The sequence below is a fragment of the Malus domestica genome, chromosome 17 (assembly GCF_042453785.1).
Source record: "Malus domestica chromosome 17, GDT2T_hap1".
Taxonomy (NCBI): domain Eukaryota; kingdom Viridiplantae; phylum Streptophyta; class Magnoliopsida; order Rosales; family Rosaceae; genus Malus; species Malus domestica.
This window is the reverse complement of record NC_091677.1, coordinates 21707239-21732432: the sequence shown is the minus strand read 5'-3', so window position 1 is coordinate 21732432 and position 25194 is coordinate 21707239. Positions and strand designations below refer to the sequence as shown.

Below are 25194 nucleotides of genomic sequence, written 5' to 3'. Positions count from 1 at the left end.
TCCAGCTCGTATTCTATGGTTGAGATCTCCATCTAATTCTCCGTTCTCTTGCAAGATAGATCCTAGGTAGCGAAAACGGTCGCTTTTTGTGATCTTCGCTAGATTGCTCCGATCATTAGTGTGGATAAGTATATAAATGGATAGAGATAGGAAAGCAAACACAAGATGTACGTGGTTCACCCAGATTGGCTACGTCCACGGAATAGAAGAGTTCTCATTAATTGTGAAGGGTTTACACAAGTACATAGGTTCAAGCTCTCCTTTAGTGAGTACAAGTGAATGATTTAGTACAAATGACATTAGGAAATATTGTGGGAGAATGATCTCGTAATCACGAAACTTCTAAGTATCGGAGTGTGGTGTCGTCTTGACTTGCCTTATCCGTCTCATTGGTAGATGTGGCATCTTCTCTGGAAGTACTCTTCCTCCATCCAGGGGTGGTATCTTTAACTGGTGGAGATGCACAAGGTAATGTATCAATTTCACTTGAAGCTTACTTGTAGTTTCAGGCTTGGTCAAGCGCGATACAAACCATGTAGTAGGAGTCCCCCAAGTCGCCGAGCTAGGGGGTCTGCTGAAAGAGGTGACAGACAAGGTAAGCAATCAGAGCTCCGACTGATTGTTCACCTTCTCCCCATCTTGCAGCAGCATGAAGGATAAAGAGAAGAAAAATGAGAAGAGATGATATGAGATACTTTTGCTTTTGAAGAAGTAACTTTCCACAGGCTTATTCTTGAACTGAGCTGGAGGGTTTTCTGGTTTCCTCCAGAGTATAAGGCCGACTGAAGAATTTGAGGGTCAAAACAAGTCCATCAAATCTAGAGTGCGTTCCACCCTGCTGATATGGGATACTTTTGCTTTTGACAGAGTAATGGATGTATCGGCAAGTAATGGATGTATCGGCACAATAAGAGCTCGCTAAAGCTAAAACATTCATGGAAGTGAATTGAGGGATTTAGTGCCCCTGCTATATTGAACAATGTAAAACATTCTACAGAAAACTAAGTTGCCTCTTCACGTAATCGCCTAGCTGCCAACACAAGTATGCTTGTTTTATGGTCTTCTGTAAGAAAAAATGTGAAAGAGTTTATAACCAAATATACATTTTTTGAGACCAATCCATACAGCGCTTGATGAATTAAGCATTCCAGTTACTGAAACCTGGAATCTTCATCTGCTGCCAGAAAATCCCAGCATCAATATCTCGAAAACCAATCCCTGTAGCCGCTTAAACATCCTCTTCTAGACCCCCTAGCCCAAAAATAACACTCTTCACGAGCGTAACGATGGAATTCAAGCTCGCAGCCTGCAATGCAAACACATTCCGAGCTTCAAAACCATCCCACACTAATTCAAACTAATGCAAGTACCAAAACTTATTAAATTCGAAGCGCTCCCAAATAACAAAAAGGATTAAAAGTTTCATTATTTAACAATAATTTCGATTGATTAAAGTTTGATTCCATAATTTTCCGAACAGTGAGGCGTGAACCTGCTGGGAAGGAGAGCGAGACGTCTCAATGTGATGAATCAATTCACTCGGTCCAACCATTGCTAGCGAATATTGAGGTTTCAGGGTTTTAGGAAGTGTTGAAGAAAGGGGAGGGTTTTGCTAAATTAAAAAGCCTACATTTATAATCTTCTCAACTTATTGTATGGTTTTACACGTTTAGTTCAGAAATAATTTTCTAAAACACATGTATGTCAAAAGTGCTTTTACTAAACATAATTAAAACATTATATTAAAAATCCATGTTTTTTTTTATAAAAGCACTTTTAACTCATTCTGCTTAACATCAGTCATGAAAACTTTTGGTTATTTGAAAGCTTTTTTCTAGCCAATTTTAAGCACTATTGTTCTCTATTTAACAAGCACATTTTTGTTCTGATTTAATCACCCATAGTTTAGATTAAATAGAATATCGCTCGAATAAATAAGCCTCAAGCTTATTTTTTGATTGTTGCTTCATAAACACAACCACTGAGAGAGAGAAGGGCAAACTCCAGTAGCAACCAAAGGGCTTACAACAACGATGAATTTCTAATTTTTAAACCATGAAGTCTGCAAAATTACATGTCCTTGCTGGTGGTTCGAGATACTGTGGGGATACAAAATTACATGTAACAAGCTCCTTGTGCTTCTATAAGATAGATACGAACCACCTTGTACAAGCAAATCATAATTTTCAAAAGATCATGAAACTATGCAACCAAAAGCCAACTGCTAATCTCCATCGACAACCTCATCCAATCGGTCAAGAAATCCCTTGTGAGTTACAGTGTCGTTAAATCGAACCCCATTCAAAGAAGCTGCTTCAAACTTTGTCCATAGCTCCCTCTTTAAAGTATTCTCACCAGGATGTTTGCCCGTTCGAACAACGCTTTCAGCTTCTTTCCAGATGGGAGTGCTTTCTATCAGCGAAAATCTGCCACCTGCAGTCTCTGTGACAAAAGAATAATACAAAGGATTTAAATCAAAACATGTCCAGTATGTTATCCGTGTGCTCACAAGTAAAATAGTACAAAGCAAACGATGAGTGGCGAAAATACCTTGAAGACAAGATGTCTTGATTGGGTGAGTGCCTCCTTGACAACCATTCTCTTTTGATACAGACAAATTAATTTGCTTATCTAGAAGACGCCCGGTAATTGGCAATTGTAAATCAGTAGCAGCGCTGCCCGGAGACTTTTCATCATGGGGATCAAGTAAAACACAAGTTTTAGGAGGCGATATGCACCATTCTGGTGATGATTCAACATGGTTCTTTCTAATTCCTGATTGGAACGGCAGTTGTAGCGCCAACAGCTCCGGATAACGGAAAGCGAGATCCCCAGAAGCTTCGTTGCCAGAGGAATCACTGGAATATGTGAATCCAACAGGAAAAGGGGTGGACTTATGAACCGCATGATGACCCTTGGGAGAAGACTCCGAAATGGGTTCAAGCACAACACATGATTTAGGAGGAGACATTTTTAGGCATGGAGTCATCACATTCACAACCATGGATCCCCCATGTTTCGGAAACATTGGCGGAGGAGAAACAAACTCAGGCTCAAGGCTGCTTCCTTCTTCAGTAGCAACCGAATCAGAAGGCTTACTTGGAGTTGACTTTGTTTCCATGAGGTCAAGCGAATTATCAGTTGCATCTCCGAAATTGGCCTTGAACTTGGGTATCCTATCGACGGTACATGAAGTAATTCTCTCAAAGACTGATGACCTAGAAGGGACCGGGGGTCTGGATGACAGAGACTTTGAAATGGGAAGAGGGGTTAGCTTAAACAGATGTCTCCCTCTTTCAATAGTGCACTCCGCGCGCCAGGACACAAGGGGGGAAGGAGAGATTAAGGAGTCTTGTGGACTCTCAATCTCTACCCTTTCGACTTCATCTGCAGCATACTCCGTTGGATCGGAGAGTGCCTTCTGAAACCTGGGCACCCATGGCTGCAAGCAATTGCATAAATTTGCATAAGGTGCGGATAATAACGAAATTCAAAGACTAATCATATGATGGGTATAAATTTCGCAGACCTTCAAAGACGAAAGCATTTCGGACAAGAAATTCACGAACGATTCGACTTCTTTTGTTGCTTTTCCTCGGCATTTAAATGCTTGCACAACCAATTCATCAATCTACCATTCAATTTCAACCCAAAATCACACATTCTGACAGATTCACAAAACCCTAAAGAAAATGAAATTTTCAAATAAAGACGAAAACTTCAACTTTCTGTAATTCCCAGTTCTGGTTGTTGAGATCGATGGAGGAATTGTGTTACCTGGTGAGTTAGGGCGGAGAGATCGGACTGAACGAGCAGGAGCCGATCGAGAGCGTCGTCGTTTTGGTGGTCCTTTTCTTCTTTATCATGTTCTTCGACCCTAAGCTTGTGCCCTTCCTTTTCCTTCTTCTTGGCGGTGGCGGAGAATTTAGAGAACCTTACTCCGCCGCCGCATCTGCCGCCATTGTTGTTCGATATCTCCCTCAGCGCTGTCCTCGCTGACCTCCCTTTCTCTTCGTTCCTCGGCATCTCTCTTCCGCTCTCTGTCTCTGTCACTCTCTCCTTTTGAATTTCATCAGTGGCGCTCAATTTTCATTCCCTTTTTTTGTTCTAGTTATTGGGTTCATCACTTTATTTGATCCGGACCCGGCCCATTACACCCCAGCCCACCACATAATTTAGGAAAACTGAAAATAGAGCCCACCACATAATTGAACTTCCACTATGAGTCCATATTTAGCTCTGTCGATAGATCAGATTTATTTCTAATTTTCTTTAATACATTGATATTTTTACATTATAAAGAGAGAGAGTTCGGTTAAGCCACACAATAGACAACTTAATTTGGTATCAAGTTATCCATTCACTGAGATTCGAACCTAAAACTTCTAACTTACAAATGAAGAAGAATACCTCTATATCGTAGTAGTAAGTGGCAGATTTATTTCTAAATTTAATTCAATATTTTTAGTCATGTTAGTTTTTTTTTTCTAGGTCACATTTTCAGGCTAATTCAATATTTTTAGTCATGTTAGTTTTTTTTTTCTAGGTCACATTTTCAGGCTAAAGGGCCTTTAATCTTTTGACTTGAGTAGGGGTAGGGATGATTCGGTATGAGATCCTAAACCAAAAATGGGATCCCGAATTTCAAATCGAAATTTTCGAGAAGCGTATTTGACACACCCCGACCCGAATCAGGGCATGTTGGCCTTCACGTGAGGGTGACATAACCATGTGCACAGTGCATAAGCAATAAAGATAAAAGAGAATACGAATAAATGTAAACCAACTCATAAGAGTACTAGTTAAGACAAGTGCTAGAATATGTGTGAATACACAATCAGAGCATGAGTAGCCTAAGTTCAGTCCAGAAAACAAGTACTAATTAAACGACACCCAAAGATGCCATACATTTGTGATAGTCTGTCAGAACCTCCAATCAATCATTGTGAGCCACCAACGAACAAGCTTATCTAAAACCTGGAGAAGCGCAAAACAAAAAGTGTGAGTGGGCAAAAACAAAGCTTTACAAAACCATTTCATTTATCAAATGCTCTAACCCCTCACCGTAAAACATGTATAACTTTCCCAGAAATGGAATATAAATATATATATATATATATATATATATATATATATATATAAATTCATGGATAAATAACATATTAGCCAGAACCCCTGCAAAGGTCTGTACGGCTGAATTCATAGCTCATTAGTCAATTTAGCCGGAGTCACCGCAAGTGACCTATATGGCACTACACTGCGCTACACTGCACATGAGTCAGAACCATTGCAAAGGTCTGTACGACAAGACTGGGTGTAATATAGTTATGCTCAATGCTATGTTCTTATGATAGCTGTGTGATAAATCACTAGTCACCTACGAGTCGGAACCACCTATGATGGTCTGTACGACAAGATTGTGCACCTAAATTGGATCTAATGTGAGCATATGGTGCGGGAGGTGACATTATAAATAGGCATGTACTATATCTTTGGCTAAATCACAATCACCCGGGGTGCAGGTTTATGTGCTCTCAATCACGTGTCACATTATCAATATCTCATATAACAAAACAATACTCACTTGGTACTTACCTGAGCGTCCACAACACCAATTCATATTATGCATCATATACTAATTCATATGCTGAATATAAATTTATATGCATGACATTTCAAAGCATACTTTCATTTAAACACATTTTCTGGGAAAATATCAAGTATATAAATATATACTGAAAACCAAAAGCCCACTCACTGATATGTTGAAGGGTCGTAGCCCCTGAGCCGCCCTTGACTGCGCTCGTCCTCAGGATGGGTCTCCCCTATATGCGAAACAACTAAATAAACGTTAATTAAAGCACATAGACAAAACTAGTTAATGACTTCTCATACATTGCTCAAATGGGATGTTTGAATATACCAACGTGATCTACATAACCTCACTCAAATTTCCACCAAATTTCATGAAACTTGAACCAAATTGAAGCTTAGGATGAATAGAACACAACCATACCTGTTTTGGGACCTAAAATCCATGGAAATTTGCCGAAGGACCTTCGATAATCCGGTCAAACTTCAAATGCATCGATCTCGACTTCCCGACGTCCAAATTATGTCATTTTTCTTCTTCGAGCTTCGTGGAGAGGTCCCTAAGCTTCCTATAAGCTTGAAATCCTCTAAAAATCATGCATTTACGACTGCATGAACATTACCTCAAAACTGAAATCTTGGGTTCTCGAGTTTTCTAAGCTTTCCCTTCTTATAAATGGTACGAATGAACTCAGGAGCCTACAATGAACTCAAAGGTCATATTCTCCTCGTCAATCCGTGCCTAAATGGAATGGTTCGAGAATTGTCCATACGCTTGTACAGACGTTGCAGAAAATCGAGAGAGGGATGAGAGATAGTGTACACAGGGAAAGGGATAGGTGTGTGTGTGGTCCTAGTTGGTTACTAACCCACAAAACAAAGTAACAAGCCTAAGTCTTTTTCCAAGAACTTAGGAAATATTAGAATTGTCCAACTTAAGTACATAACACACATAACACACTTTAACGTCCAAGGGTAAATTAGAAACTTCCACGTTTGAGACCAAACCCACCTTAAAAATTTTGTCCTCGAAATTCATACACAACAATATATCCACTAATAACCATAAAACAATCGCGGATACATCTCTCTCATCCGATCTTTTGTCTCCCATATAGCCTTCCCCACATAGTGATTTCTCCATAATACTTTCACCAAACGCACTGTCTTATTTCTCAGAACCTTATCTTTCCAATCCAAAATCGTCACATGCTCCTCGTCATAAGTCAAATCCAGATTAATTTCCAAAGATTGATGAGGAATCACATGTGAAGGATCTACAACATAATGACGAAGTATAGAGACATGAAAAACATCGTGCACTTTGGACAACTTTGGAGGCAACTCAAGTCTTTAAGCAACTTCACCGACTCGCTCGGTGATCATATATGGTCCAACGTACCTAGGACTCAGCTTGCCTTTCTTTCCAAACCGCACAACACCTTTCCATGGTGATAGCTTCAGAAATACCCAATCACCTACATTATACATCCGATCAGTGGCATGTCTGTCTGCTAGACACTTCTGTCGATCCTAGGCCTCTTTCAGGTTAGACTTAATCATCTGAATATTCTGGGTAGTCACCTCCATTATCTCAGGACCCACTAAAACTCTTTCACCAACCTCTGACCAACATAAGGGTGTGCGACAAGATTTACGATAAAGAGTCTCGAAAGGTGACATACCAATATTGGAATGAAAGTTGTTGTTGTAGGCAAATTCCATCAAATCCAAGCCAAGTGTCACCAAACTGCAACACCGAAGATCTCAGCATATCCTCTAAAGTCTGAATAGTCTTCTCAGACTGCCCATCTGTCTGAGGATGATATGCTGTACTATAAAGTAATCTTGTACCAAGAGCTTCCTGGAACGCTACCCAGAACTTAGAAGTGAATCTAGGATCACGATCCGAGATAATACTAATTGGAACTCTATGGTACTTCATGATCTTCGATACGAATAATTCAACTAATCGGCTTAAAGAATATTTCTCCCTCACAGGAATAAAATGTGCTGACTTAGTAAGCCGATCAACTATCACCCAAATGCCATCATAACCATTCTGTGTATGAGGAAGCTTGTACACAAAATCCATTGTAATATTTTCCCATTTCCAATGTGGAATAGGAAGTGGCTGCATCAACCCAAACGACTTCTTTCTTTTTGCTTTAACTTGCTGACAAATAACATACCTACTCACATACTCAAAAATTTCTCTTTTCATACCCGACCAATAATAAAATGTTTGAATGGTATGATACATCTTGGTACCTGTAGGATGCATTGCATATGCCGAAATATGCGCTTCATCAAGAATTTCTTTATTTAACTCTGCATTATTCGGCACATACATTTTTTTCTCTTGCATAAGCATGCCATCAATTTCTCGTATTCTGAAATCTTTCTTCTTGCCTCGATTTCTTGCTTGAATTATTTCCCGGGTCTCTTCATCATTCGTCTGAGCTTCAAGCACACAATCAATTAAAATTGGCCTAACTTGAAAATTCGCAAGTAAGGCTTCCTCTCGATCTTCCACTCCTAACTCCACTCCAGTGGACCTCAAATTTGCAAGAAGAGGAACATGACAATCATAGATGGCATTAAGTCTAGCTGGAGTCTTCCTACTAAATGCATCCGCCACTGCATTTGCACGACCAGGGTGATACTCAATCGTGCAATCATAATCGCTAAGCAACTCAATCCACCTTCGCTGCCGAAGATTAAGATCTCTTTGAGTAAAAAGATTATGAAGACTTTTATGATTCGTGAAGATCTTACATTTCTCGCCATGAAGATAATGTCTCCAAATCTTCAAAGCAAAGATGATAGTCGCTAACTCCAGATCATGAGTAGGGTAATTCTTCTCATAAGGTTTCAACTGTCTTCAAGCATAAGCAATCACCCTACCATGTTGCATCAATGCACAACCCAAACCATTCAAAGAAGCATCACTGTAGACCTCAAAATTACCACTATCATCTGGGAGTGCCAAAACAGGTGCATGAGTGAAATAATACTTCAACTGCTGAAAACTTTGCTCACAATTATCATCCCACTCAAACTTAACATTCTTCCTGGTCAATCTCGTCAATGGTAAATCAATAACTGAAAAATCCTTAACAAATCGTCTATAATAGACTGCTAGGCCAAGAAAACTCTGTACCTCAGTGACAGTTCGAGGTTACTCCCAATTCTCCACAATTGCCACTTTTTGAGAATCCACTCGAATACCTTGAGCTGATATAACATGTCCCAAAAATGCCACTTGATCTAACCATAATTGGCATTTCCTAAACTTAGCATATAACTGGTGTTCCCTCAAACTTTTCAACACCAATTTAAGATGTCTAGCATGCTTTGCTATAGACGTAGAGTATACCAGAATATCATCAATGAAGACAATGACAAACCTGTCCAAATATAGCTGGAATACTCGATTCATTAGATCCATGAAGGCTGCTGGTGCATTAGTTAACCCGAATGACATCACAAGAAATTCATAATGACCATATTTAGTCCTGAAAGCTGTTTTAGGGACATCTTCACTTTTAATCTTCAATTGGTAGTAACCAGACCTCAAGTCAATCTTAGAGAACACACATGCACCTCGGAGTTGATTAAACAAATCTTCTATACGTGGCAATGGATAACGGTTCTTAATTGTTACCGGATTCAATTGCCTAGAATCAATGCATAACCTCAAAGTTCCGTCTTTCTTCCTCACAAATAGAACTGGAGCTCCCCAGGGTGAAGTACTAGGCCGAATAAAACCTTTATCCACTAATTCCTGCAACTGAACTTTCAATTCCCTTAATTCAGCATGAGCCATTCTATATGGAGTCAAAGATATAGGATCTGTACCTGGAAGCAAATCAATAGTGAACTCTACGTCTCTATCTAGCAACAATCTAGGCAAATCATCAGGGAACACATCTGGAAAATGTCTGACCACACGTACATCCTCCACACTACTAGGAGCATTATCATTCAACACCACATGAGCCAAATATCCTTGACAACCTTTCGATAACAACCTTTTAGCTCTCATGGTAGAAATAACACCATGCCTTACCCCCACTAGGCTCTCTTACAAATGTAACTTTGAATAATCCAGGACGATGGAAAGTAACCATTTTCCCGTAGTAATCTATCTTGGCACGATTGTAGTGTAACCAATCAGTGCCTAAAATCACATCAAAATCAACAATGTCTAACGGAATAAGGTTAGCTGGCATAACAACCTAGGCATAGAAAACTCTAAATCATATCCTAAAAGTGTAGGACGAGGTTGTGTCACTTGAGTAAATGTATGAGAAATAACAGAATGCGTAGCACCACAATCAATTAATACTTTAGCAAAATGACCAAGAATATTTAACGTACACATGATTAAATCAGGATTGTTCTGAGCATCCTGCAGTGTCATATTGTGGATACGTCCTTGATTTTGTTGTCGTCCACCACGACCTCTGTTAGTATGAATACCTCGTCCTTGTCTTGGTTGACCCAATTGTCTGAAGATCCTGCACTGCTAGCAGCAATCTCTACCTGTTGGGGTTATCCCCCCTGGTACCACTGAGATCCACCTGCTAAATGTGGCTGATATGGCATAGAACCTTCCGGATACTGTGGGTAACCATTCTGATAATGAGGGTCATGCAAGTACTGATACTGCTTTGAAGTATAAGGAGCAGCGTTGCCCTGATAATGATAAGCACCTCCACGACCAGTTTGGGCATAACCACTAGGTCCTGAAACTTGATGGGTAGGCGCAGGTGGTGGTAAGGAAGGCTATTGGGGCCTCTGCTGATTCTAAGGGCAATGTGCAGCCCTATGCCCCATCTGTCCACAAGTATAGCATCAACCGCTGCCTCTCCTACACTCCCCAAAATGCCTATTATTATATATGCGGCATAAATGAGCACATGAACCACCCGAACCACTAAAATCTCTCTGCCTCTGAAATCTAGGGCCTCCAGAAAATCTACCACCTTTCCTCTGCACATTAGAGCTCAAGCCTCCACTAGCAAAGCTGGAACTGACACCACTTCTCTTAAAACTTTGGGTCTTACGAGGTCCCTGAGATGATTGACCTTTACTTTTATCATCTCGCCTCTGGTTCCCGTTTTTTTCTTCTTCATCTTCACTTTCATTGTGCATGTTCTCTGAGTCCTCAATCCATAGTAAAACCTCATAAAACTCTTGGTAAGTGGCATAGGAAGTCGATGTCGCTATAGAACACCATTTCTTCTTAGTACCCAACCTGAAACAACGGAGCATCTTAACCGGATTAGCAGCAACCTTCGGATGATAGCAAGACAAGTTAGTGAATCTCCTATAATACTCATTCGCTGTCATCTTCCCCTGCTTTAATTGAGTAAATTGTTGCTTTTTGCGATCAATATACTTATGGGGAATAAACCTTTTCTGAAATAACTGTTTAAACACTTCCCAGTCCGCAATTTCCTTTGGGGTCAGCTGATAAGATTCCTATCTCCACCAGGATGCAGGTTTCGGACCCAAAAACCAGGTAGTCATCTTGACCCATCTATCAGGAGGAAGATCCCCCTGACTCTGCATTACACGAAAAGTCTTATTAACATGATTGATCCATTTCTCAACTCCTTCGTGCCCTTCATTCCCCATAAAATGATTCAGCTTCAGATTATACACAGCATCAAGAGGTGTCATTTAAGGAGGATGAAGCGAAGACTGAATGTCATTAGCTATAACTTCCCCTAATTGAGCAATATCAGGGAAACTAGGCTCAACTGAGTAACGTGGCTTTCTAAGAGGCGACATAGTTTTGACAGAAAACATCATAATGATTAAGATATTCACGAACTATACAGGACTGCTAAACCTAGGCTCTGATACCAAACTGACACACCCCGACCCGAATCAGGGCATGCTGGCTGTCACGTGAAGGTGACATAGCCATGTGCATAGTGTAGAAGCAATAAAGATAAAAGAGAATACGAATAAATGAAAACCAACTCATAAGAGTACTAGTTAAGACAAGTGCTAGAATATGTGTGAATACACAATCATAGTGTGAGTAGCCTAAGTTCAATCCAAAAAACAAGTACTAATTAAACGACACCCAAAGATGCCATACATTTGTGATAATCTGTCAAAACCTCCAATCAATCCTCGTGAGCCACCAACGGACAAGCTTATCTAAAACCTGGAGGGGCGCAAAACAAAAAGTGTGAGTGGGCAAAAACAAAGCTTTACAAAACCATTTCATTTATCAAATGCTCTAACCCCTCGCCGTAAACATGTATAATTTTCCCAGAAATGGAATATAAAATATATATATATATATTCAAAACATGCTTCACATATCCATATTCATAAGTATGCCATGCCAAAATATAAAACAGAATAAGTAACTCAGGTGAAAATAAATTCATGGATAAATAACATATTAGCCGGAACCCCTGTAGAGGTCTGTACGACTGAATTCATAGCTCATTAGTCAATCTAGCCGAAGTCACCGCAAGTGACCTATACGGCACTACACTGCACATGAGTCGGAACCACTGCAAAGGTTTGAACGACAAGACTAGGTGTAATATAGTTATGCTCAATGCTGCTCTTATGATAGCTGTGCGATAAATCGCTAGTCGCCTACGAGTCGGAACCACCTATGATGGTCTGTACGACAAGATTGTGCACCTAAATTGGATCCAATGTGAGCATATGGTGCAGGAGGTGACATTATAAATAGGCCTGTACTATATCTCTAGCTAAATCACAATCACCTGGGGTGTAGGTTTATGAGCTCTCAATCACGTGTCACATTATCAATATCTCATATAACAAAACAATACTCACCTGGTACTTACCTGAGCGTCCACAGTACCAATTCATATTATGCATCATATACTAATTCATATGCTGAATATAAATTTATATGCATAACATTTCAAAGCATACTTTCATTTAAACACTTTTTCTGGGAAAATATCAAGTATATAAATATATACTGAAAACCAAAAGCCCACTCACTGATATGTCGAAGGGTCGTAGCCCCCGAGCCGCCCTTGACTGCTGATAGGAACATATTTATGCGACTTAGTTAGCTTGTTCTTGTGTATTTGTGTTGTTATTTCTTAGTTAATTATGTATTTTAAGCTATTTTCGTGTGTTTGTAGGTCATAATAACAAAGTTGGCAAGAAAGTACATTTTGGAGCATTTTAGAGCATTTTTGAGCCAAGATTGGATAGTGCAAGCATGGAGACATGAGGATGGACGTTTTTGAAGATTTGAAGGCTAGAAATCAACATGTGTGTGTGCAAGTGTGTTGACCTACAACTCCAAACATCCATCCACTACACCCATTACATCCACTCATTATCAAACATCCATCCACTATACCCATTACATCCACTCATTACCAAACATCCACCCACTACACCCATTACATCCACTCATTACCACAACACTTACCCACTACACCCATTACATCATTACCACAACATTCACCCACTACACCCATTACATCCATTCATTACCAAACACTCATCCACTACACCCATTACATCCACTCATTACCACAACACTCACCCACATCCACTCATTACCACAACACTCACCCATTACATCCACTCATTACCACAACACCCACCCACTACACCCATTACATCCACTCATTACAACTCCATTATGCATGAGTAGTGAAGGTTGTTTATCACAATCGCGTTAATTGAATTCTTGGCAATTGTATCATGCATTCATAGTTATAATTGCCTCGTCAACACTTATGATTTTCATTGAACGTAATGATCTCTGATTGTATCTCTATTATGCATTCATATAGGGGACTTTTAGAGAATGATTTGGGTTGTCGCATGCATTCATCCAATTCAATGAGTAAAGGAAAATCTGAGGGTTAATTTGTGCATCACGGTTAATCTGGGGTGTTGAGCATCATAGTTTATTGAAAGGCAATTGGAGATTGATTTGTATGCAAGTGTGTCATGTGTGGAGAAAGACCTTCTAGCTAGCCCATCATCCATCCAAAACAACCAATTTCGTGCAAATCTGTTTAGTTCTAGTTTCTGTTTTGTTTTACTTTATTTTCATCCAAAACCCAATCCCCCTTTACTTTAGTGTGTCTAATTAGTTAAAATCTGTTTTAGTTTGTGTTTTTAAGTGTTTTGAGTATATAGAGTCCAGTTAAGTGTTTTTAAATTTCTTTTTGTAAGTCAGTTTAGTTTAGATTAGCAATCCCTCCTAATCCCCGGTCCAGAACGATCCCTACTTATACATATACTACAATTGTCAAAAGAGGGTTTAATTTGAGTGCTTAACTTTCATCGCATCAACTGCGCTCGTCCTTAGGATAGGTTTTCCCTATATACGAAACAACTAAATAAACGTTAATTAAAGCACATAGACAAAACTAGTTAATAACTTCTCATACATTGCTCAAATGAGATGTTTGAATATACCAACGTGATCTACACAACCTCACGAACATCCCCATATTTTTAGAAAAATTTTCCGACCCCCACGCGCCGACACGCGTCGACCAAGGCAAGGCCAGACGCGCCCCCACGCGTAGGTAACCCCGACGGAAACCTAACTGCCGTTAGGAATATTCCATGGAATATTTCGTTAAAACCTTAACAGACGTTAACGGCGTTACCTTTTGCAGTTAGAATATTTCGTCAGATTTGACGGAATATGCTCCTTCGTCTTCCTCAGCTCGCCAGAGTCCAACGCCGGTGACCTCTGCGTTGCCGATTTCTGGAAAATAATAATACCTTCATTTATCACTCAATTTTCCACCAAATTTCATGAAACTTGAAGCAAATTGAAGCTTAGGACGAATAGAATACAACCATACCTGTTTTGGGACCTAAAATCCACGGAAATTTGCCGGTGGACCTTCGATAATCCGGTCAAACTTCAAATGCATCTATCTCAACTTCCCGACGTCCAAATTATGTCATTTTTCTTCTCTGAGCTTCGTGGAAGGGTCCCTAAGCTTCCTATAAGCTTGAAATCCTTTAAAAATTGTGCATTTATGACTGCATGAACAATACCTCAAAATTGGAATCTTGGGTTCTCGGGTTTTCTAAGCTTTCCCTTCCTATAAATGGTACGAATGGACTCAGGAGCCTACAATGAACTCAAAGGTTATATTCTCCTCGTCGATCCGTGCCTAAATGGAATGGTTCGACAATTGTCCGTACGCTTGTACGGACGTTGCAGAAAATCGAGATAGGGAGGATAGAGAGTGTACACAGGGAAATGGATAGGTGTGTGTGTGGTCCTAGTTGGTTACTAACCCACAAAACAAAGTAACAAGCCTAAGTCTTTTTCCAAGAACTTGGGAAATATTAGAATTGTCCAACTTAAGTACATAAAACACACAACACACTTTAACGTCCAAGGGTAAATTAGTAACTTCCACATTCGAGACCAATTAATATTACAACATTTCAGAACGGGCTGTGACTGTATTTGAAGACCGATTCCGAACCGAAATTTCGGTATTCTCAATTTTTGGGATTCACAAAATATTTATGGTATTTCGAGATGGTTCAGTATTCCCAAATTTCGTACAAATTGAAATACCAATCATTTATGCCAAGTCAAATTAACATGCAACCAAAAGAAAATAAGTAACAAACCAAAAAAAAAAATTGAAGTTATAAACCTAATATGTTCGAAAACTAACAGTACAATTTTTTGATTTCGTGTTGAAGAAATAGACATGTTTGGTTGAGAAGCAGCAATGCAGGGTGAGTGTGTGTGTGGGAGGTTCGTACTTACAAATGTGGCGATAAAGAGTTATGGTTATTACCTGTAAACCAAACTTACTAGAAGTTAGCAACAATTTAAATGTAATATATATATATATATATAATATTTATTTTCGGTTCAATATGGGATTACTAAAAATTTGAGGAGACAATACCGATTCCTGTACTGAAATTTCGATATTGGTTCGGTTTTTGGTTTGGGATCAGAATTTTATTGGTTTGGGATTGAGATTTTTTTTGTTTGGTTTGGGAATTTTCGGGATTTTTTTCCAACCCTAAGTAAAGGTCGTCTTGTTAGTGAAGCTTATGTAGGGTTCCTATCTCTTTGTGTATGTGAGTGTATATATCCTAGGTCACAATTTCACGAGCAGTGACTCTACTCTGAACTCTGAAGTCAGTTTCGTCTCCAACTTTGCTTGCTCATGAAGCTTACTTGCGGGTTTGCTAAATTTGACTGTGATTCTTTTTAACACATTCATTTTGGTCATTGGCCAGAGACACATTTTTCACAAATCTGAGCTAGAAGTGGCCTATAACTTTTTGGCTGAAGATGAACTAACTTGCGCTATGTTTAGCTCTCAACGTTAAACATAAGCCTTATACCGAAATTTTTCTTGTTTTTTTGGAAACACAATGTTATATTTTATTCAAAATTATTTTTAACTTTTGTATAAGAAAATTGGTGTGAAAAGCTAGTATAGTCAACTCGCTCAATGACAAAATATTTTTTTTCGCTTGTAAGTGAAATTTTTTAAATCTCATGACGATTACACTTAACGGTCGAACCTACAACAACATGATAACTCACTAACTTGAAATGTCAAAATTGAAGCTTCTGACCAAAAGACATGAGAAATGTCAAATTGAACCTAGACACAATTCCAGACTAAAAAGACCCACCCAACACAGCTCCATATTATTTCACTCCCTAATGGCAACTCCAGCCCTCTCTAAGAGGCTGGCCCAAAGCCTAAAAAAATAGGTTGGCATCTAAAAAAACCCCTTCCACCCTTAAAAATAGGCCATCCCAAAGTCCAAGCCAGTTTTTAAGTCGGCCCATAATGGGTTGAGGTAGAAACCGGCCTATTTGGCATCATGCTAATGCCAGCATGACATCAGCGGGCCACACAATTTTTTTTTTTGCATTAGGTGAGTAAAAAACACGTGCACGTGGGCGTGCATCCCCAACTAGATTACAATCATCGGGCCCGCATTACAGGTGCACTAAAGGGGCCGGGACATGGGCCACGTGGCTAAGCCTCGGCCATTGGATTTTCAACAATTAGTTTTCTGAACCGTTGGATTTCCAACGATAAAAAAAAAATTGAAATTCAAACCCAATGGCTAGTGATGTGGCAAAATATAGACCGTGTCCAATTCGGCCAATTTTTTTTTTTAAAAAAAAAGGAAAATGTCAAGAATTGTTACCATTGGCCACGTGTTCAATTTGGGGCTGTTGGATTTCAATGCAACAGTCCAGATTAATTAACTAATAAAAATTATTAAAAATTGTTTAGAATTTTTTAAATTTTTTTCTATAAATACCTAACCATTATCTTCCATCTTACACCACATTTCAATATTTTCAACATTTTTAATCAAAGCTTGGCGTGACAAGATTGGTTAAAAATCATATCTGAAATTAAAAATAAATTTATTTTTTATTATTTTATAAAAAAATTAATAATATTTTAATACAAATTGAATAGACTTTAGACCAACTTATTTTTTAAGAATAGAGATATATTTGGTTAATTACTATTTATTTGAGTCAATTACTATTCATTTGGATGAATTAAATGGATAAGCTAGCTCATTGTTTTAGAGGCGGACTTACTCTAACCCAGTTTACCAACTCACCCCGACACTGCAAGCCGGCTCGTCAACCCAATTGCCACCCCATACCAAAGAGGCACCATGGCTGGTACCTTGGTGGAAACCCCAATTTCACAGCAGAAGCTCAACGGCGGAAGCTAATTCCCGGTAGTTATATCTTCGCCTCTGGCATCACCAAAACCATCGAAGCCGAAAAGCCCTACCTGAACGCCCAGCTCCGAAAATTGGGGGCCGTACTCTTTAGGCCTTCGGCTTCGAGGAGCTTCCCTATGTGGGCGGAGCCGCTTCTCAAACCAACGTCGTGGGTCGGGTTTTTATCGCCAACGAGTCCCCGTCCGACCAGAAGATTCCATTCCACCACGAAATGGCTCAGGTATATTCTCATTGCACGGCGCCTGTGGTGTGGTGTTTTTATGACATGTCGTTTCAGGTGCCGGAGTACCCATCCAAGCTGTTTTTCTTCTGTGAAGTGGAGCCTGGAAGTGGGGGAGAAACTCTGATTGTTCTGAGCCACATTGTGTACGAGAGGATGAAAAAGCAGTACCCGGAGTTCGTCGACAAGTTGGAGGAGCACGGGTTGTTATATAACCGGGTTTTGGGCGAAGACGACGATCCTTCTTCTCCAATCTGCCGTGGCTGGAAGTCCACCTTCTTGACCAAAGACGAGCATAGCTGAGCAAAGGTATTGCTTCAAATTGTACAAACTCCACTTCACTTTAGCTGTACAATGGGTAATTTTTCAGTGCTCTTGCAACACTGACACCAAGTGTCATCCCAAGGTGCTGACACATTTTTCAGTGTGATCGTAACACTAACACCACGTTAGTAACGTAGTGTTACAAGCCCACCCAAAATGTATATATAAGACGTGTGCAATTATTAATATCTAAACTGCGTAAACTCTAGAAGGGTAAATCACATAAATTGAGTGAGTGTGCAACACCATCTCAACATGCCACCCAGGTAACATACATTCGTCCAATACGCAAATCAGATGAGCTCTCTACTAAAACTTTTGGCAGGGCTGCTAAGCTTGGCATGAAGTTGGAATGGTTGGATGATGGAGTGAAGTCAATCATGAGACCAATCCCTGCCATCAAATATAACAGCACAACGCAGCGCAAGATTTGGTTCAACAGCATGGTGGCAGCATATACCCGCTGGAAAGATGCAAGGAACGACCCTGTAAAGGCCGTCACTTTTGGAGATGGCAGCCCATTGCCTGCGGATATCATCCATGACTGCTTGAAAGTTCTTGAAGAGGAAAGCGTTGCCTTCCCTTGGAGCAGAGGCGATGTTTTAGTGCTCGATAACTTGGCTGTCCTTCACTCCCGGAAATCCTTCGCTCAACCTCGCAGAGTCCTAGCTTCGCTCTGCAAATAGTTTAGGTCTACAGGTTTCAGTTTCTCTTCGTAACTTTTACTGATATTTTTGTGGATGTTTCCTTGAATTCGAAGTATATACTAGACGCTTTCATCCACTCGAACGGCTGGATATTGAAGAGCAAATCGGACGTAGAAACGAGACACTGAATTTCAACGAAGAAGCTCAAGGCTTTCTAGAAATTGCAGATGAAAACTTGCTACGCCACATTATATGTAGGGGTATAACAGAAAATCCATGTTAAAAGTAAGATAAAAGTTTCAACTGTAGATAACTTATATAATTAAGCTACTGAAAGCTTTACTTGTAATACAAGGAAACAACCCTTCCTCAGCTCCTCCATCTAATTTTACATTAAATCAAAAAATTCCCACAAATGACAATACAAAGAATAAAACATTAAACGGGGAAAAAAGAGGACCGAACGAAGAAGCCACTACAAATACCACCAGCTTATGACTACGTATGTGCCGCTATACACACATAATGATACAGATAAACGAGGGGCAAAAGAATGAAATATTGTAAGGCATCGGGTTGAAAAGGAATTTGCGGTTTCACTATCTTCCCTGAACAAGGCCACTGAATACCTGGCTGTTCCCTGCAAGAGTAGCTTCCCACTCCACTGAGGATAGGAGGATCTGTGATAGAGAAATCACAACTCCTTTCATGTCAGGCCGTAGGATGGGGTCCTCATCTACACATTGCTTTGCTATCATGGCCACCTGTGTAATGAGTTATGCCAACAAGAAGAAATGTACGCGTTACTGATGAACATTGAAATACGACTTCAAAATTAACCTATCGTTTGTTTTGTATACTTTGACAATATAATTACTTGTGAGAGAGGTGTGAAGTATTAACAGCCACTTTCTGTAGCATGATAACTTGATTAACAAAGCTCAGGATGACTTAAAAACAATGTCACATTTCCATATTCAAGCTGATGGATCAATTCTAGTATAATTTACTTTCAACTTATGATTCTCTCACAGGTCGCGATCCCCATTCCTGCGGTCCATTGAAAGAATAAGCGCCACTTTATCACTCAGATTTTCATATAAATCAATTTAAATGTCAATTGTCATCAGAAAATTATAGCACTTTCTTGTACCAGAGAGGCACGGTCAGTAAAAGCAAGCAAAAATATTCATCAATCAATATGAGTTCAACAGGTGATTACTCTACCTTGAACAGGCAATCATGAGGATACAAGTCCATCATATTTGGATCAACGTAATCTTTCAAGTTTGACATGCTCGTGGAGTCTGGTGAAGTCCTTAGAGCTGTTTGCATCTGCATTCAACCAAAAATAGGGACGTGTCATACAAATAGAGCAAATAACAAGAATTCTTGCACTAGAAACATTTGCAACAGTAATAGAAAATATTTGGAAACTGTAAATCCCACAAAGGGATACGGAAAACCCAAAGGAGACTGAGTCACATGTCGATTTTTCTTAAGAGATGCAAAGTAAGTACAAAATGGAGGTGCAGTGGAATAACTAAAATCTAGCTTTTATTTCTCATTGAATGTTGTCAAGCGCATGGAGATTGCTTTGATTTTCCATAAGGGTAATATGCTAGGGAGACCAAATTTTTAAACCAAATTTGCAAACCAAATGATGTGCCACCAATACGAACAGGTAAAATCATATAAATTTGACTTACTCTTAAAAAATGTTACGCTCCAAAGGATCATTATATCGTTTATCTATTGAGAACAAAATTACGTCTCCTCAGCAGAACTTACAATTGACACCAGTGAACGTCTCTCAGAATTTTTTGTGGCTGTGCCTTCAGTTCGTATAACGGCCTCCTTCCCCGATATAAGCTCAAAAAGAACAACTCCAAAAGCATAAATATCACTTTTTGTAGTAGCACGACCGTCACTCAAGTATCTATGGAAGCAAGAGATATGAAATTAAAACTTGAACCTGTTGAAGACAGAGTAGTCAACTGCAAGTACGGTTACTTACTCTGGGGCCAGATAACCATATGTACCAACAACTTTGGTTACGGTAGCTTCTCCATCACTTGTTTTACCAAAAATTCTTGCCAACCCAAAGTCTGAAATCTAAAATACAAAGACAATAAGTGAAATGTATGAAATGTATAATGCACAACACAAATGGAATCACTACACTATCTTAGAACCTTTGCCCTGAAGGAACCATCAAGCAAGATGTTGCTTGTCTTGATATCGCGGTGGACATAATGAGTTTTAGTGTGCTCATGGATGTACTCGAGACCTCTAGCAGCATCAAGTGCAATCTGGACCCTCATGACCCAGGAAAGTGATGTATGACCTATAAGACAGTTTTAATCATACACAAAGATCAATAACATGTGCATGGCTCAACAACACAAAGTTCGCATAATTTTGGAAGATTATTAGCCAATTTTTAATACGCTTTAACCTGAATACGATTATGGGCCAAAGAAAGCAACAGGAAAGTAAAAAAACAAGACCTCCGGGCTAGCTTATGACATTTTAGTGTTACCATGCAACTTACCTTTGTTCTGAGGATCATGCAAATGGCTTTTAAGTGAACCTTTTTGGGCATATTCATATAGAAGGAAGAGCTCCTCGTCATTTGCTGTATAACCAATCAATTCTACCTTGAAATAATTAAATGCAAATAAAAGTCAGATTTCTAAAACATCCAAAGCAACAAGCTCCAAAACTACAATGAGACTTACCAGATTTGAATGATGAACCTTGCATAGAACTTTTATTTCTGCCAGAAACTCTTTAGTTTTTGTAGCGGTCATTCTTTTAATAGCAACTTCCTGGATAGAAGTCAAACCATTACCCACAAGGTGACAATTGTGTGACAAGGAAACTTACACTAGATGGTAAAAGAAAAAGTAAATTATGGGAAGCAAAGTAGAAATCTGCGAACCTGCTCACGGAGAAGGCCATAATACACGGAACCATATGTTCCATGGCCCAGAAGACGCGAATCAGAAAACCCATCTGTTGAGGAAAAAATATCTTCATATGTGAAAATGACAGGCTTCTCCACATCAAGTACATGACTGCCAATAGCTGCAACAAGTAACGGAGAGGATCAGTCCGACATTTTGGTATATAAAGATTGGATAAAGAAGCAGATTACACACGCACAACGTGCATTCTAAGTTCTCTTTTTTTCCTTATACAGAGAATACTCATCACTCATTTAGAAAGGCAGAACTTCGTAGTCAAACATGAGGAATAAATACAATTTGAGATAATATAGTTCAGACATTAAAACCTTTGGGGATAGTTGCCTGCTGACTGCTAGGATCTCCATTAGTTTGCTTCCAATCTGATGAGGTGCAACACATGTACCCACCCGAAGCACAACAAAAACTTGGCTTCCGAAGAACATGAAACCTAATTTGACCATCAGGATCTTTTGAACTACTTCTTTGTGCTTCAGTAAAGCAGCTTGATGACCTCAGGCAAACATATAAAACTATGCCTAATACGATCACAACAAGAATGATCCCTAAACTCCCTACAATCCATAAATATGGCAGATGCGCCTTATGATTCTCTTCATTTGCTGCAAACAAAAAGTAAACAACTTATTATAATGATTTAAAAGATGCAGTATTGTGCACTACGTCGTTCTTGAGTGGAAAAATCCAGGGAAATTAGAAAGGCAAGGGAAAGCTAAGAAGAAAGAGAAATAGGCGGGGATGCTTAAAAAACAGTTTGTTTCAAAGCATTAACAACTAATATTCTCATCGAACTAACAACATTGTCTGGAAACAAAATTTGCAACAGATTTTGTTGCCTCTGCTCCTCCGTGCCTAAAGTGTGTGCAAAAGATTAGAAATGCATCACAATTAAAAAATGAAAACGAATTTCATGCATACTTACACGGCCATCTTTCTTCGCCTTCTTGACAATAATTTTAAACATTAAAAGTAACAGATTTGGAATATAAATTAGCCAACATTTCTTCACAAGATCCCCATTGAGATATTGCATTGAGAATCTTAATTTGTTTCTGATCATCTTTCATTTTATTCAAGAAAGGCAGCATAAACTTGAATCTACGTCTCTAATGAAAAACACTTTATCATGTAAAACCCTTAATTGTTCTGCTACTGTGACGACTCCAATGTTTCCTCTACATTAAGGTCACCAAAATTTGACAATAAAAGAACTACTACCAAGGCAACCAGTTTTAGTTTTAATTTTGTGCATATTACATTAACAAAACTATCGGCTCGCCATTTCAAATTAAATTATCGTAATACCATACCTGAAACACTGGCATTGGATGGAGAAGGAACAGGAGCAGGAGAAATCGTCTCCAAAGGATACGGCTCACCAGGAACTAGAACCATGATAAAAAATCAAACAAATAAACTTACAACAATGGATTTAGCTCTAATCATAATGACCCAGGAACAGGAAGATCCATAAAAGAGATAGGAATACAAAAGAAAATTTAAACAAGTACTGATTCCCAATCGGCCAATTTCTATTGAGCATCATCCATTCGCCTAGCAAACCAATGAATTTTTCCTTTTCATACCATACTTACACTTGATTGTAAGTATTAGCAGCAAAATTTGGTAAGGGTACAATCATGGTGATTTGATCATTGCTCCAGTAAACATGACATGATATCTCATTTAAAATTATTAATAAACTGATAGACCTGCACTATGCTTCCTCAGTTTCACTCAGTAATTCATCTCTAAATTCTAATACAATGTTCCCACAGTTTACCACACAAGTTTAACTGAATTGCATTTTTGATAACTTTGAACTAATCTAACCCGAAAGCAGATTAAAATGGACAGCTTTCCCTCACAGTATACCAACAATTATACCCAATAAACACCTCCACTAAATTACACAAACAGAGTAAATCACAACTAAATCACATGAACCCAAAAAATAAAGCAAAAAAAGACTCACCTGAATTCAAAGGAATGTAATACAGATGGCCAACAGTCACATTATCAGGATCACTAATCCCATTCACCTTCTCAATGCTATCCATGCTAACCCCGAACCGGCTAGCCAGAGACTCAATGCTATCCCCATCCCTCATCACATAACTCATCAGATAGTTCCACAACCCACTCGAACACCCACACATCAGCCTCAACGACACAACTGCGCCGTACCCGGCCCGCCTAGTGGTATTAGGCAGAAAAGTCAGCCCACCATAGGCCTCCATAACCATGTCATAAACATTCCCATCTGCAGATTTCACAGTAAACGTTGTGTTGGTTAAGTAACTCTTGATCCCCTCCGCACAAGAACAGTTCTTCTTCACAAACACGTAGCCCCGCCCGTCGCCGCCCTCAACGGTCACATCTTCCGGCAATACGTCGAACAGGCTCTGAATCACCGGCAGAGTCTCATTGGGTTCCGGCTTAAAGGCCAAAAAGGAGGTGCACAGGCGAGTTGTGTCCGTACAGTTCATGGGGCTTGGGGAGAAAGCTATGGAAAGGGTAATTTGAAGGAGAAAAAGGTGTAAAAGTATTGGTATTGGATTCCATTGAAGCTTCATGGTCAAGAAAATTAGTTCAGAAAAAAAGGAAAAAGTTGAAGAATTGTGAAGTGGGTTGTGGAAAAAATGTTGGCTTGATCAATTGGTGGGGTGAGATCAAAGATTTGACAAATTGGGATCTGTTCAGCAGAATGATTGCAGTACATTGGTAGCAGAAAAAGAAAAACGGGGAAGAATTGGGAAGTGGGTTGTTCTAATTAGCTCAATTTATGGGTGTGGATTGTGGAAAAATGGTGTCATGATCAATTGGTGGAGGGAGATCAAAGATTTGACGAACTGGGTTTTGTTCAGCACAGCAGAGTGACAGCAAGAACTTCGATGGAGAAGCACAAAGTTAAGCTACATTGATTTGATGGGTTTGGGAAGAAATAGTAAGACTTGTGGAGTGAGATCATGACACTGACAAACAAAGTCCAACTGCTGCTGAAATTAGTGTGAGTTGGTGATAAAAATTTATAGCTAAAATCTAAAAATGGGATCTTAATTTAATTGTAATCTTTTGTATATTTTAAGTGGTGATTTGGATTTGGAGTGAGAGAAAGATTCGGCAGGTTTTGGAGGAAATAGGAAGAATTTAGCAGCAAGAGTTTGGAAATGGAGGAATAAATAGGGAGGGTGGGGACTTGGCAGGAAGGAAGGAAGAAGGGATTGCAAACAGAGCATTTGTGTTGAAAGCTCACTGATTGACAACTCTTTGGTTAAAATTTTGCATGCAACAGAATACGGTGTAAAAAAACAGAGTATACAGATTTGCAGAGAGCCACCCACCTGGGGATATTGTGGACCATTTGATTTTTCTGGGTTTTTGACTAAATTGCCCCTTTTATGGCTTCCTAATCTTTTCTTTTTCTCAATCAAAGAAAGGGAGGTAAAAAATATATTGGAAAATTGGAGCCTTTATTCACTTATTAAAAATAGAAGAGAGGTGATCTCAATAACTCATTATACTCAATTTTAGTTTGAAAATCCTATCTACTTTGACCAAGTTCAAATAAATTCAATAAAAACTTAGAAAAATTAGGCTAAAACTCTAGTTGTGTACATCAATTTGGTTGAGCTTGAATAACAAGTTATGA

The 25194-nt window shown here is 39.2% G+C and overlaps 2 protein-coding genes and 1 pseudogene across 2 annotated transcripts; 1 reads left to right on the top strand and 2 right to left on the bottom strand.

Annotated features, from left to right (window-relative positions):
- Positions 1–2022: 2022 nt before the first annotated feature.
- LOC103431081 (uncharacterized) lies at positions 2023–4104 on the bottom strand. Its single transcript, XM_008369232.4, has 4 exons — positions 3778–4104; positions 3530–3631; positions 2551–3442; positions 2023–2442 (listed from the first exon to the last, which is right to left on the bottom strand). Exons 1-4 carry the CDS (start codon positions 4024–4026, stop codon positions 2225–2227), a joined length of 1461 nt encoding a protein of 486 aa, XP_008367454.2. The 5' UTR covers positions 4027–4104; the 3' UTR covers positions 2023–2224.
- A 13067-nt stretch (positions 4105–17171) lies between these two features.
- On the top strand, positions 17172–18688 carry LOC103449884 (clavaminate synthase-like protein At3g21360; annotated as a pseudogene).
- Positions 18689–18838: 150 nt separating this feature from the next.
- On the bottom strand, positions 18839–24864 carry LOC103449868 (lysM domain receptor-like kinase 3). The gene is made up of 11 exons (XM_008389189.4): positions 23518–24864; positions 22853–22927; positions 21851–22144; positions 21497–21642; positions 21294–21383; positions 21107–21212; positions 20748–20899; positions 20570–20667; positions 20344–20491; positions 19780–19887; positions 18839–19316 (listed from the first exon to the last, which is right to left on the bottom strand). Exons 1-11 carry the CDS (start codon positions 24116–24118, stop codon positions 19152–19154), a joined length of 1983 nt encoding a protein of 660 aa, XP_008387411.1. The 5' UTR covers positions 24119–24864; the 3' UTR covers positions 18839–19151.
- Between the last annotated feature and the right edge of the window lie 330 nt (positions 24865–25194).